Source organism: Triticum dicoccoides, chromosome 2B (assembly GCF_002162155.2).
Source record: "Triticum dicoccoides isolate Atlit2015 ecotype Zavitan chromosome 2B, WEW_v2.0, whole genome shotgun sequence".
Classification (NCBI taxonomy): domain Eukaryota; kingdom Viridiplantae; phylum Streptophyta; class Magnoliopsida; order Poales; family Poaceae; genus Triticum; species Triticum dicoccoides.
This window is the reverse complement of record NC_041383.1, coordinates 22,033,126-22,047,887: the sequence shown is the minus strand read 5'-3', so window position 1 is coordinate 22,047,887 and position 14,762 is coordinate 22,033,126. Positions and strand designations below refer to the sequence as shown.

The 14,762-nt window shown below is 47.1% G+C and overlaps 1 protein-coding gene across 1 annotated transcript; it reads left to right on the top strand.

Moving 5' to 3' along the window:
* The first annotated feature begins 7,244 nt into the window (after positions 1-7,244).
* On the top strand, positions 7,245-14,130 carry LOC119361840 (disease resistance protein RPM1-like). Its single transcript, XM_037626992.1, has 3 exons — positions 7,245-7,638; positions 10,658-13,492; positions 13,605-14,130. The coding sequence occupies exon 2, from the start codon at positions 10,739-10,741 to the stop codon at positions 13,478-13,480; it is 2,742 nt and encodes a 913-aa protein (XP_037482889.1). The 5' UTR covers positions 7,245-7,638; positions 10,658-10,738; the 3' UTR covers positions 13,481-13,492; positions 13,605-14,130.
* Positions 14,131-14,762: the final 632 nt, after the last annotated feature.

Sequence of the window (14,762 nt, the reverse complement as noted above, 5' to 3'; positions counted from 1 at the left end):
ATAGTCATGGGAGGGTGAGCCTTCTCATGTAACTTTCCTTCGATACAAGCACTGCAAGCACGATCTTTGGCAAAGCTAACGTTTGTTAGTCCACGGACATGGTCCCCCTTGAGAATACTTTGCAAAGATCTCATATTTACATGGGCTAAACGGCAATGCCAAAGCCACCCCACATCAACTTTAGCCATTAGGCATGTCGCGGTCTTAGTGGGTCGCTCCAAAAAGTTAATCACATAAAGATCGTTCTCGACATGCCCAACAAAGGCTACTTTAAGAGTCTTGCTCCACAGGAGGGCCACGATATCAATATCAAAGAATGTGGCAAAGCCCATGAGTGCAAGTTGACGAACGGAAAGTAAATTGTATGCAAGGGACTCAACAAGCATGACTTTCTCGATTGTGAGATCATGGAAAATGACAACCTTGACAAGACCCAATACCTTGGAAGATGAGGCATCACCCCACTCGACATTGGTGGGCATAGATGGGATCTTGTGCACGTCCACCACCAAGTCCTTGCTTCCGGTCATATGATTTGTGGCTCCACTATCGAGCAACCATGATCCCCCACCGGAAGCAAACACCTACAAGAGATCAATGCTTGGTTTTAGGTACCCATTTTGTAATGGGTCCTTTGATGTTAGTAACAAGGGTCTTAGGAACCCAAATAGACCATTCAATGTACTCATAAGGAGAACCAACAAATTTAGCATAAACATGCCCATAACTAGCACGACACAACACATAAGAAGGGTTAAAGTCGTCGGCTTTGTTGGAAGGGGTGGCATTGCCCTTTTTGACATCACCACCCTTCACATTGTTCCTTTTCTCCTTAGAAGCACCCTCTCCCTCCTTCACAAAAGTTTGCTTGAGAGGAGGAGGTCGTTTGGCCTTGCCATTCTTCTTCTTGTTCTTGGACTTGGGTGCGAACCCAACTCCCTCCTTGGCCACAATTTCCTTTTGAATGCTCAAAAGGTCATTTAGATTCTTCTCACCTTGTATGCAATATACAAGGCCTTTCTCAAGTTTCTCCTTAAACTTGGCATTCTCCTCCACAAGATGCACATGCTCACAACACGGGTTAGTAGCATTTGCATTATCAATTAAGACCATATGAGGAAAAGTGGCTTTCTCCTTGGTTAGCTTCACTTGGAGTTGATCATGAGACTCCTTGAGCCTAGCATGAGCACCCTTCAAGGCCTTGTGAGCCTTGTCAAGTATATCAAACTCCTCCTTGAGTCTAGCATGGTCAACCCCAAGTTTAGCCTTCTCGGAATCGAGCACACGAGATACAACAAGAGCATGATCAAGATCCTTCTTTAATTTAGCATGGTCATCGTTGTGTGACTCCTCAAGAGCCAAACGCTGAACATGCTCTTCCTCAAGCACATTAGAGAGATCTGATATCTCATCGGCATAGACACGACTATGACCTTCCATCTTAGAGATGGTTTCTTCATGAGCCTCGATCATGTCATTGGCTTCACCAAGTTGTTCCAAGAGAGCAATGAAGTGCTTCTTGGATTTGCTCTTGAGCTTACTCATAAAAGACTCAAATCCATTTACTTCCTCATTAGACCCCCCACTTTCATCAATGCAATCCGTCAAGGAAGGATTAGTAATGATGGTAGTTTTGATGTTGGGGGTTACCTTGTTGGTGGCTTTGGCCATGAGGCACTTGGCAGTGATGTTCTCGTTGGGTGAATCGAAGAGTGACACCCGTGGAGTTGTGGCAATGGAAATGGAGGCCATGGCCATGGCTTCACCATCTTCATCATCATCATCATCCTCATTGTATTCTTCTTGTGCCACCAACCCTTTGGTCGGAGTCTTCTTTGTGAAGTTGTTCTTGTTAGGGAAGGACTTGGCTTTGTCTTTTCGGATGAGCTTGCCACCATTGTCTTCCCGCTTCTCGTAAGGGCACTCCGCAACAAAGTGGCTCACATTGCCACAATTGTAACATGTTCTCACACGTTGCTTGCCCTTGAAGCCACTTGAGTTGTTCTTGTTGAAATTGGGCCTTGAGTTCTTCTTGCTCTAAAATTGCCTTGAAGCAAGAGCCATGTGCTCATGGTAATCATATTTCGTATCTTCGGGGTTGCTCTCCTCATCTTCCTCTTCATCCTCTTCTTCCACACTAGCCTTGGCCTTCAAGGCAAGGTTGGGATTCTTTGCTCTTTGAGAATGCAACACCGCATTGCCGGTGGTCTTGTCCAAGATCCTCATTGCCACAAACTCATCCAACACTTCACTTGAGGACAAGGTGTGGAAATCCGGCCTTTGACGGATGACGGAGGACACTGCCTTGTGGTAAGGCATCATGGCCTTGAGGAATTTGTGCTCCAATTATCATCTGTATCCTTGCTCTCATGATCTTGGAAGAGACCGCGAGAGTGGTTAATCTCCGGTAAGGCTCATGAGGTTCTTCATCTTCATTCATTGCAAACTCATCGGCTTCATCTTGCACCACTTCATAGTTGGAGCGTTGAATTCCCGCGCTTCCCTTGTAAATGGAAACAACATGGTGCCATGCTTCCTTGGACATGGAGAAGGGTCAGAGATGTGCAATATCTTCGGATGGAATTGCATCTTGGATGATGAAGAGAGCATTCTCGTTGAATTGATTGTCCGCGGTTCTCTTGGGGTGAAGTTGCTTGGGTCATGTGGATAGAAACCTTGCTCAATAATTCTCCAAAGATTAGTATTAACATGGTTTAAATGACATTTAAAGCGATAGACCCAAGAGTCAAAATCCTCATTTTACACAATCTTAGGAGGAGGACCAACATGATTCAAATGAGTGGAGGGAACCAGTCCTCCATAAGTAAGTGGAGGTTCAACTTGGGCAAAGATGCCGCTACCATTTCTACCACTAGATAAAGGAACTTTATCACAAGAAGCTCCCCCCTTATCGGAGTTAGCATCCGCCACCTTGTTAGTGGGAGCGGCCACTTCCAAAGTGCGGTGGATAATTTAAGGCCATAAAGAAACTCTTTGAACATGCCTTTGACCTCGGTCCTCATGGAGATTTTCAATGTGTCCAAAGCCACATTGAATTCCTCACGTGAGACCGGGGATCCCCCATCGGCCGTAGACGAAGATGGATTCACACCGGGGTGCTCCTCCTCATCATCTATGGTGTCAACCATACTCTTTGGATGGTAAAGTCCTTAATAAAGAGACGATGCTCTGATACCAATTGAAAGGTTCGATATAGTTGACTATAGGGGGGTGAATAGGCAACTAACAATTTTTAGCTTTTCTTTACCAAATTAAACTTTGCATCAAAGTAGGTTGTCTAGAAATGCAACTAGGTGAGCAACCTATATGATGCAACAACAATAAGCACACAAGCAAGCAAAGGATATAACACAATATAGCTCGCACAAGTAAAGGTGAGAGATAACTAAAAGTGGAACCGATGGAGACGACGATGTGTTACCAAAGTTCCTTCCCTTTGAGGGGAAGTAGGTCTCCGTTGGAGCGGTGTGGAGGCACAGTGCTCCCCAAGAAGCCACTAGGGCCACCGTATTCTCCTCACGCTCTCACACAATGCGAGATGCCGTGATTCCACTATTGGTGCCCTTGGCGGCGGCGACTGAACCTTTACAAACAAGGTCGGGGCAATCTCCACAACTTAATTGGAGGCTCCCAATGACACCATGAAGCTTCACCACAATGGACTAGGGCTCCGCTGTGACCTCAACCGTCTAGGGTGCTCAAACACCCAAGAGTAACAAGATCCGCAAGGGATTCGTGGGGGGAATCAAATTTCTCTTGGTGGAAGTGTAGATTGAGGCCTGCTTCTCAACCAATCCCTAGAGAATCAACAAGTTGATTAGCTAGGGAGAGAGATCGGGCGAAAATGGAGCTTAGAGCATCAATGGAGCTCAGGGGTGGAAGAGGTGGTCAACTCGGAGAAGAATACTCCCCTTTTCTAGTCAAGGGACAAATCCAACCGTCATCCACTTAACCAGTCCGTGACATGCAGTACTACCGCATCAGAGAAGAGATACTACCGCAAGGCATTGCGGTACTACCACACCCACAGCAGATCCCAGAAGAAATCTTTTTGCGTTGACGCTACGAGCGGTAGAACCGCCGGAGCGGTACTACCGTGCGCCCTTGCGATACTACCGCAAGGCAGGGTTCAATTCGGCTGGGAAGGCACGGATGAATAAAATTACATCCCGTGACTACTTCCGCTGAATTTAGATCAGTGCAAAAATCCGACGCGATACTACCGCATCCAGGGAGCGGTACTACCACATAGGGCGCGGATGTAGAAAATTACATACGCCCCTACTTCCGCGTGAGTAGGAGTGTTGGACCAGAGGTTACGGTACTACTGCATCCTAGGAGCGGTACTACCGCAAGGTGGTGCGGTACTACTGCATCCTCAGGCGGTACTACTGCTCCCTTGAGCAAAACTATCGCACGCCACAACACAACACCACTTGGAGACATTCATTTTGCACAGACACGGATAACAGATCGGAGCTCCAAAGAGGCAAGGGAAAGGTGGTGCAAAGGAACAGACGTGTACGTGATGATTCCACCCTAACCTTTCCGAAGCGGACCCCCTCTTAATAGTACGGCTTTCCTACGACTCCAATCCACCAAAAGGAAACATAGAGAAACACCGTCTTCGAAAGAAGTCTGAGGGGCACGCAATCGTCTTGTGCCTATACATGAGATACCTGAAATTCTCAATGCACACGATTAGTTCGCAAAAGCATTGTCATCAATCACCAAAACCACTTAGGGAGAAATATGCCCTTACAATGAGCAAGATTGACATACTCCTTTTGCGCATCATTGAACATAGATGTGTCCAAGAAGAACAAGTGCTTCTCCCATTCCGACAATTTAGATCGCTCCTCCATGCCCACCTTCCTCTCCTCCAATGCCACTTTCCTCTCCTCGGCCGCCACCCTCCTCTCCTCGGCCACCAACCGCCTCTCCTCGGCCGTGACATCTTGGTTCCTTGCCATCTTCCTCACCTCATTGGCTTCTTTTCTTGCGTTGACAATTGCTTCCGTAGAATTTTTTAGCTCATCATCTCCTTTCCTCTTCTTGTTTTCTTTTGCGTCTTTCTTTGGCCATTAGTCGTTTTGGCTTTGAGTATGAAACCGAGTTTGGTGTGGGGCTTCTCTTGCCATCATCACTTGATGCATCCTCCTCATCATCATCTTCCAAATCAATTATTCGCTTGTGTTTTTTGCTCAAATCCAAATCATTAATATCTTCACGCTTCTTCCATTTCTCATCATCCTTCAATACTTCATAGCAATGATGCAAGGTAAATGGCCTTCCTCTCTTGGTCTTCCCCTTCTTGGTCCTATTCTCCTCTCCTTTGAACAATTTTTGTGCAATATTTAACTACATGAAAACAAAACAAGTTAGCACAAGGAACACCAACAACAAGCATGATGAACATGAATGATGAAGCACTTACCCTATCTTCATCATTGGTGCCACTTGGGTTCAACATGTCAACCGCCTTTTGTGCGGCCGCCCATTGTTGACAATCCTTGTTGATTGTTGACCACCGGGAGCGAAGAGAACGATCGGAGCGGTCAATTCCACTCATGTTGCGTAGATCAAAGTGCTCTTTCATCCGGAGCCAATAATCATCTCTACTTTGATCACCTCCAACGGATGGATCTCTCGACATGTCCAACCAAGTTTTGCATAGCACGATGTCTTCGTCGTTGGTGTAGTTGCCTGCTCTTCCCTTCGGTGCGTCGACAATGCCCTCACCATCCCCGTCCACCTCGAACTCATGGTCTTCAAAATGCATGTCATTGGTTTGAGACCAATGCGAATTGTTGGAGCCAACACCCATAGTTGACATGTATGCATCATCGTTGGCACTACAAAGTATGTAGAACAATGCAAATAAGCTATCTATATGTATGCATTCAGAAAATAAAAACAACAAAAAAGTTGGCCAAATTTTATACATTTTGGGCATTTCCACAAACATGTTGTGTGCGTCAGCTGCCGGCTCAACAAGTGAGCTCGCCGGCGCTTCGGTAGCCGCCGCGCCCGTCGCACGCCCTGCAAGCTTCTTCCTCGACTGCTTGGAGGAGCCGGAGCCGCCCGCTGCCTTCTTCTTCTTCGCGGAAACCTTGCCCTTCTTCGCCCGCGCCGCATTTGGGAGCTTTGAGAGGGGTTCACGTGGTACGGCGGGCACCGGCGCGACGCCACCCGCCACCGAGATCATCCGCGGCGGCATGAAGAGGCCGCGCGTGATGTTGGTGCTCGGAGGAACTCCGGCGGGACTGAAGCCAAAGCTCCCCGCGCTAGGGTTTGCGACGGCGGCGGCGGAGTGGTCGCGACTGTAGGAAGGGGTGAGGGGGGTACCGGCGCGGGCGTCCATCGGGCCAGTTCGCCGGCGGCTGCGCGTGCGGGGCGAAGGTGGTGCGACGGAGAGAGTGCGGCGTGAGCGCTCGAGTGTCCCCCGCACGGAAGCGGGCACACCAAAAACACAGCGCGCAATGGCGATTCGGACCGCGCGCCCAACTCTATATGACGCACGCGCACTTATTGCGCGTCTGCTGAAGCCACTCTACTGCTTGCGCGCGCTAAAAGGCCAAATTTGCGGCGCGACGCTCATTTTGCGCGGCTGTTGGAGATGCTCTTAATCAGTAACTCTTTTTATTTTTACAGTAACTCTAGCAACATGTTTCCATGCACACTGAGGCTCCACTTGGGGTTTTTGGTGGGCCCGTATACCATACTACTACATCCGTCCTGGTTTATTAGTCCACTTGGGGTTTTTGGTCGGCCCCGTATACCATACTACTATGGAGGTAGTACTAGAAGAGATTAGACTACCCATAATGGGAGTAACATAGGTAGTAACATCACATATATCTAGATAAAATAGATGATGTGACAAGCAATAAATGAAGAAAGAGAGGTATATGGTAACATAGCTAGTTACTACTAATATGAATAACATCATACATATCAAGACAAAATGAATCTATGGCCTAATAAATGAAGTGTTACATGTTACAACATATATGTTACTCTTCATTATACTCCCTCCGTTTCTAAATATTTGTCTTTCTAGAGATTTTAACAAGTGACCATATACGAAGCAAAATGAATGAACCTACACTCTAAAATATATCTACATACATTCGTATGTTGTAACCATTTGAAATGGCTAGAAAGACAAATACTATTTGGGATCCTAGTAACATAGAGATGCCCAGCAAGCAGGACTTGTCTTCATTCCCGAGTCCCGACAGCCGCACTGCCTCCCCACTCTCTCCCGTCCCCGATTCGGCGATTCCCATCTGCGCTGCGCTCCAGATCTCGAGTCGCCGCTGACTCGCCGACGACTGCTCGCCGTTGGCGGATGCCACGGCTTGTGCGACGCCAGGAGCCTCCAGCCCGGCGCAACAGCCGACGGCGGCACCACCGGCTCTCAACGCTCCCGTGCTCGATTCGGCGGTTCCCCTCTCCGCTGCGCTCCCGATCTCGAGTTGCCTGCAACTGCTCCCCGTCGGCGGACGCCACGGCTTGAGCGGCGCCAGGAGCCGTCCGTGGCCCGCCCGCATCTGGCGTCCGAAGTGGCTGTCTCCCACGCTCTCTAGTCCAGGATTGCTGCCACCACCAGAGGTAAAACCTTCACTCAATGAATCCAATTAATCCGGCGCCGATAGATACGGGTCAAACGCCTGCTTTTACTCTTTTTTTTTTGAATGAAGAGATTTTATTTAATGGGTAGAACCAGTACAAAAATTTACAATCTCTTCAGGACACGAGTGAAGCCAAACTGCCACACATGAGAGGAACGCTTACTTCGAAACTGTACCCATTATAATTAAAAATGATATATCCTGGCTTGGTTGTTCTAGAAGAAACTAGTCCTGCTTAAGCTAGTTACTTGGCGAGTGCATTTGAATCGGTAACTTGGTTGATTTCTTGTTGGCATTTACCAAAATGAGCTACATTGAATAAGTGATACCAGCCTCTACAGCTTTTAGTATGTCAATACATATTTGTTTGCTTCAGCTGATTCTTTGCATATGTAGCTCATTTTGGTCAATGACCTACAACGCCTGATGCAAGAGAAATTAAATATGTTTGTAATACCAAATTGAACAATTTCTATTGTGCTATTGGAAAATTTATTAGTATGTTGGCATGTCAAAAAGAGATTGTAACCCGGAGGATGGTCATTGGCAGATCAAAATCCTTGACAGCCTGAGGGGCAAACCATCTTGCCACAGCAAGAACATAGAAACACACACAAAAATGTATATGAGTACAACACAACGCAAACATGCAGCCCAGGTTGTGTAATAACCATAAGCAAGGTATCACAAGCAAATGTAGATAGGCGAACTCCAAAATACAGCACATGAGAGCTCCAACATAGGCAGTGCCGAAACCGCCAGCAAGAAAGAACCATGAGAGTCGCCATCAGGCAGCTGTGCCATTGCCAACCCTGTGCCATCCGGTACTCCCAGGAAGGGTGGTCATTGCCAGACGGGGTGTTAATAGAGACGGAAAAGACTCTCGCTCGTTGATCATGGAGGGAGAGGTTGCGCAAAATCTCCACCCGGGGGGTGGTCATTGCCCATGGGATTGGGAAGAAAGAGTGATAATGAAATGACATGATCACAAAGAGTGCCACCAATGAGATCCTTAAGAATATCTCGACGAAGGGTGGCCACTGCCCAGGGTAGAGTGTAGGTGTAGGGCACCGCACAACGGTAGAGGGACAACAAGTGGGACACCAAACGCCGACAATTAGGAGATTTTTGGTGGAAGCTCACAGGAATGAAAACTTGAGGAGGAGTTCACCGGGAGGCCAGGCAGAGGAATGACCAGAGCGTGGGGTAGCAAGTGGCAGCAATGTGACGCAATAGGCATCACCGCCAAACCACAGCCCAACAACACCGCCGATGGCGAATACACGGGGTAACAGATGACATCTCCACAACACCAAGTGGTCCTGTCGCCGGATCCCAAGAACACACATAACTGTTGACCCAAGCCAGTCACACCACCACCACTGACATCCCCGCAGCAAGCAACCACCAAACACATCCAGACGGGCCTGGAACCAGGGTTCCCCAAGGAGTCACGAAGAGGAGGGCAGAATCAACGTGACAACGAGTCAACGATGCTTCCAAGGAGGTTAGCAGCGCCCACAGGCGTCACCATCGCCGGCTCTGATCGGAGTAGGGCTTTATCCCATAGTTGAGCATACACTCTCCGCTAGGCACCTATTGATCGAGGTAAGCTGCTCACCAACACGATCACGATGCTTTATGTCATGCCAGTCCCGTTGCCGCACATGACCAGATCCGAGCCAAGCCTGGGCCAGCGGACGCACTGCACCACCCGTCCCTCACGGTGGGCGCCACCGCCGAGCTTCAGAGAGACGTTCGTGTCATCAAAGAGGACAACCATGTCGCAGGGGCGCAACCTCGAGCTCTCCCACGAGCAGCAACACCACATCACTCGCCGGACCGTGCAACAGTCGTTGCTGCCCTGGGATGCATCGGAGCACCGGCTGGACCTCCACCGTGTCAAGGAAGGGCACTGAGCCAGACCGCTGAGAGCGCACCACATCAGCTCAGCGCAGGAGCTTGCCCCGTTGCGCGAGGGAATAGGGCATGTCCCCGCCAGCCGCCGGTCTCCAGTGGGCTTTGCCTGGGATGGTGAGGGAGTGCTGGGTAGGAGGGGGCGGCGGCGGAGGCTGCTAGGGTTCCCACCCGAGTCACCCCCGAGGAGACAAAGTGGTGTTTTTTTTTCCTGCAACTTTACCTGGAACCGTTACATTAGCCTACTTTCATGTTGGCGAGCTCAGGTATGTTAGCTTGTCCCTCTTTGCCTTGGTTAAAACTTCCAACAGTTGGGGAATTTTAACTTGAGATGTCCCCATACAAAAGTAGAGCATGCCAAATCTCTATCTCTAATACTTGAACGTAAGGTTTCATCTTTCACTTTTCTCCCCACCACCCCTTCGTCCAACCTTTTCACCCTCCACCGTTTTTTTCTTCTGGTTTTTTCATCCCCTTATAGTATAGCAATAAATTCACGGTCAGACATCTTTGGTAACCAAGTAAATAGCAACAAATTTACAACCGAGAAGCAAATAAATATCAGTCAATCTCTTCTATTTTATTTGGTAACCAAATAAAGCAGATTGATTATGGGCACGTACCTATTTTATCAGTGTAAGAAATACTAAAAAATCTATACTTTACAATCAAAACATAATCTTATTTTTTATATTTGTTTTCCATCAAGATTTGTCCGGTGTGGTATTCTTATTGTGTTAAAAATTATTTGACCCCCGTGGCAATGCACGGGCACATACCTAGTAATAAAAAAAAAGGATGCAATTATTTGGTGTTCTTTTCAGTTAATGAACATAAGTTTGCTGCAGTTGATGACTATAGCATGAGTGTTCTAAAATTCTCATGGATCTGCCTGTTGTAAGTACTATAGCATAGTCCTGAGTGTTTTTGTTTGATTGCGTGGGTTTGACTTAGATAGGGGTAGGAGATTTCTGAAGTGTTTATTTCACTTTTCTATTGGGGTGGGAGATTTCTGAAGTGTTTGCAAACGCTAGCAGAATACACTAAAGTTTACTTAATACATCAGTTACTTCTTTTTGCAGTGCCCATTCTAATTATATCGAGGAAGAATATACAACTAGGCCACCAGCCAACAGTGAGGCGTTAACATATATCAGGAACTAATGGCGGAAATTGTGATTCTTCTATCCATTGAAAAGATTGGAATTGCATTAGCAAATGCAGCGGCGCTCCAGGCCAGTGCGTTATTTGTGAAGTATGGGACACAACTACTAGAGTTACAGTGCAGCATGGATCGTGTTGTGAGGGAGCTTCGTGTAATGCATGATTTTCTTTGTCAAATGGACATTCGAAACCGTAGCATCCAAGCATATGAGGGCTGGTTGGCAGAGGTACGGAAAGTAGCGCATCTGATAGAGGACATGGTGGATGGGTATTTGTATCTAGTTGGTCAGGAACATGATATAGGATGTTGCTTTTACTTGAATAAAGTGTTGAAAAAACCAAGATCTCTGCTTTCTTTGAACAGGATAGCTTTTACTGTGAAGGAAATAGAGAAAGATCTTTCACACCTGTCAGAGTTAAAAACCCGCTGGGTTCCCGTGAACGATGGAGATACTAGCAGCTCAAATTACATTGTCAAGATGTCCCAAGATCTAGCAAACATCTCACGTTCCCTTGATGAAGATCTAGTGGGGGTGGACAAAGAAATAGAAATACTTGAACAGTGGTTGGCAGGTGATGATTTGCAATGCTCGGTTGTAGCATTGCTTGGAATGGGAGGGCTTGGTAAAACTGCATTAGCTGCAAATGTCTACAAGAATGAGAGAAAAAGTTTCCAATGCCACGCTTGGGTCTCCATCTCTCAAACGTATTCTAAAGAGGATGTCTTGCAGAAAATAAGCAAAGAACTTTCCAGGGATAACGCCAGTGTTCTATCTAACACTGCAGATATGGACATCACATGCCTTGAAGAGAAATTGAAGAAATTTCTAGAGCAACAAAAGTATCTGATCATATTGGATGATGTTTGGACTCCAGAAGCATTTGTTGATTTATCTAGGGTGCTTATTCATAATGGTAAGGGCAGTAGACTTATAATCACAACAAGGGAACACCATGTTGCTACACTTGTACCTCGAGGACATATCCTACCACTGGAAGCTTTACCAGATGACAAGGCATGGGATCTTTTTTGTAAGAAGGCTTTTCCAAGAGATACAAATCATGAATGTCCTGCAGAGTTGAAACATTTGTCAGAGGACATAGTTAGACAGTGCAAAGGCTTGCCTCTTGTTATTGTGTTAGTTGGTGGCCTCTTCCGTGTGCGTGAGAATACCGTGGAAGAATGGAGAAAGATAAATGATCAGCTGAGTTGGGAGCTAGTTAATACTCTCAGTCTCGGTCACATAGGGAATGTTTTGCATCTGAGCTTCATCTACCTTCCTACACACTTGAAAAGTTGTTTCCTATACTGCAGCTTATTTCCAGAAGACTATCTTTTCAAAAGAAAAAAACTTGTACGTCTATTGACAGCAGAGGGGTTCATCGAGGAGAGGGGTGAAAGCACATTAGAAGAAGTGGCAGAAGGCTATCTAAAGGAGTTGATTGACAGAAGCATGCTACAACTTGTTGAGAGAAACACATTTGGTAGGATAAAGAGATTCAGAATGCATGATATCTTACGTAAATTGGCAGTTGAATTGTGCAAGAAGAACTGTTTTGGTGCTGCATACGAGGATAAGTGTGAGCGATCTCCGGAGACGGATGTGCGTCGATTGGTACTACACAAACTAAAGAAGGATAACCATCAGCCAGTTTCTGGTATGCACCAGCTTCGTACAGTCATTACACTGGGCAAAAGCATTCCATCATCCACTATACCTGTGCTATGTATGGAGTCAAGATATATGACAGTGCTAGAATTAAGTGGTCTAGCCATCGAGAATATTCCGGATGCTATTGGAGATCTTTTTAATCTCCGCTATTTGGGTTTGCGTAATTCAAAAGTGAAGAAACTCCCAAAGTCTGTTGAGAAGCTTTCAAATTTGTTGACATTAGACCTTTTTGGATCTGATATACATGAGCTGCCTAGTGGGATTGTGAAACTGAAAAAGCTCAGGCACTTATTTGTTGAGACGGTTACCGATTCAAATGCGAGAGGGTTGAAATGGGGCAGTGGTATTTGTATCCCCAGTGGTCTTGGAAATCTAAGAAGCCTGCAAACGCTACAAGCATTGGAAGCACAGGATGGGTCTGTTAGACATTTAGGGGAGCTGAGGCAACTGAGAAGCTTGAGGTTATGGAATGTGAAGGGAACCTACTGTGGACGCATCAGTGAGTCTCTAGTTCAGATGCGGCATTTGTGCAACCTTAATCTGACTGCAAGCGATGAGGACGAGGTTCTCTTGTTGAATGTCTGCCTACCAAACCTGCAAACGCTGTGTTTGAGAGGAAGGCTAGCGGAAGGAGCGTTGGATAAATCTCGTCTCTTCCAATCTGTTCAGGACCAAAACTTGTATGTATTGTATCTACAATGGTCACAGCTGAGAGAAGACCCCCTGCCATCCCTTTCTCGGCTGTTAAACCTGACGCATTTACATTTCACCAGAGCATACAACGGAGTGCAGCTGACATTTCTCACGGGTTGGTTTCCCAAGTTAAAGATTCTTGTTCTAAGAGACCTGCTTAATCTGAATCGGCTAGAGATACAGCAAGGTGCCCTTGTGAACCTAGAAAGATTAGCCCTAGTCAACCTCAGGAGCATGACAACAGTCCCATCTGGCATTGAGTTTCTCAAGCCCCTCCTGTATCTGGGCTTCAAGGAAATCACTAGGGACTTCTTGACGTTGCTGCTCCGATGTTCTGCAATTCGAGGGAAGTGGCGGTATACTCTCCGAGAATGATCTGCCACACTGGTAGGGAAATTTGTACTGGTACTTGCGTAGCCACTTACCTGGCCACTGGCACTGCTACTTGCTTCCTTGTATCTTACTTCTGTAACATGTTGATGTGATGTTGGTTATGCAGGTCACCGGCCGGAAGGAAGACGCTTCACTATTTGGGCCGCGTGCAGATTCGATTCAGTTAAGGCACCAGTGCATCTACTTCACGGTCCGGGTTCCCTCTGCTGTTTCAAAATGTGCGACTGCATGTCTGCACCGTTTGCTGCTACCTCCACTACAGCGCTTCACTTCTGGTACTACTCTTTTTCGTGGGACTGCGAGCAGTTGTTTTTCGATATTCAAACTAATTCACGTACAGCTATTCCTGTGTGCTTGTCATGAGACTGAGAGCGAGTCGTGTTTCCGTTTCCAGACTGTTCTCTTTTTTTGCATTACCCGTTTGAACTATATACGATATCGCCTATTTCAGCTGTAGCTGTTAAACAGAAGACTCGGTTTGTGATGCATAATCCTCGGATATTCATCTTCAGAGACTTGGCTTGTAATTCAATGAGACTAGCATTGACCTGACTAGCATCTTCAGAGAGTTTGCTGGTTGAGGATCGTTGTAATGTTATCGATCTGTTCTAGGTAGCCTTTGTTCAGTTTTCTATATCCTGTTTTCCTTTCCGGATCGCGTTATTTGCAATACATTTTGATTGTCTCCATAGCAAGGGTTAGCCGGCGGCCGCGCCTGAGGTCGAGCCGTGGGGAGCCGCCCGGTGCCACCTTGTTCCAGTAGGGGCGCGCACCATCGCTCCCGTCTGCCTGATCCTTGTTCCGTCAGCTGAGTTGGGTTGCAAGCGACGTCGAGCCGTCGACAGGAGATGCGCGAGATGGAGGACGAATCTGCCGCCCTAGGGCCGATCAAGACCTTTCCGTCACCCTTGGAGAAAGTGCTCTATCCCCGAGATGGCGGGGTTCATTGACGTACGACGTTGAGCCAGACTCGGATCCAGGAGGATCGGAAAGTGGTGGCTCGTTGCCTAAGGGCGTGTTTGGTTGCAGTAGTGAACAGTACCTGCGCTGCATACCATCTCAACCTAGCCTGGCTCTAAAAAAACAGCCTCATATGCGACATCTGCAAGTTGTTTGGCTGTCTGCATATGGACTTCCTGCATTAAGGAATCAACTTTTGCACGTTGTTTGGTTGCCTGCATTGTCTCGGCGCATACGACTACACGCTATTTGGTTGCCTGCATGGGGTATGATTAAGAGCTAGCACTTGCACTTAGCATACAGG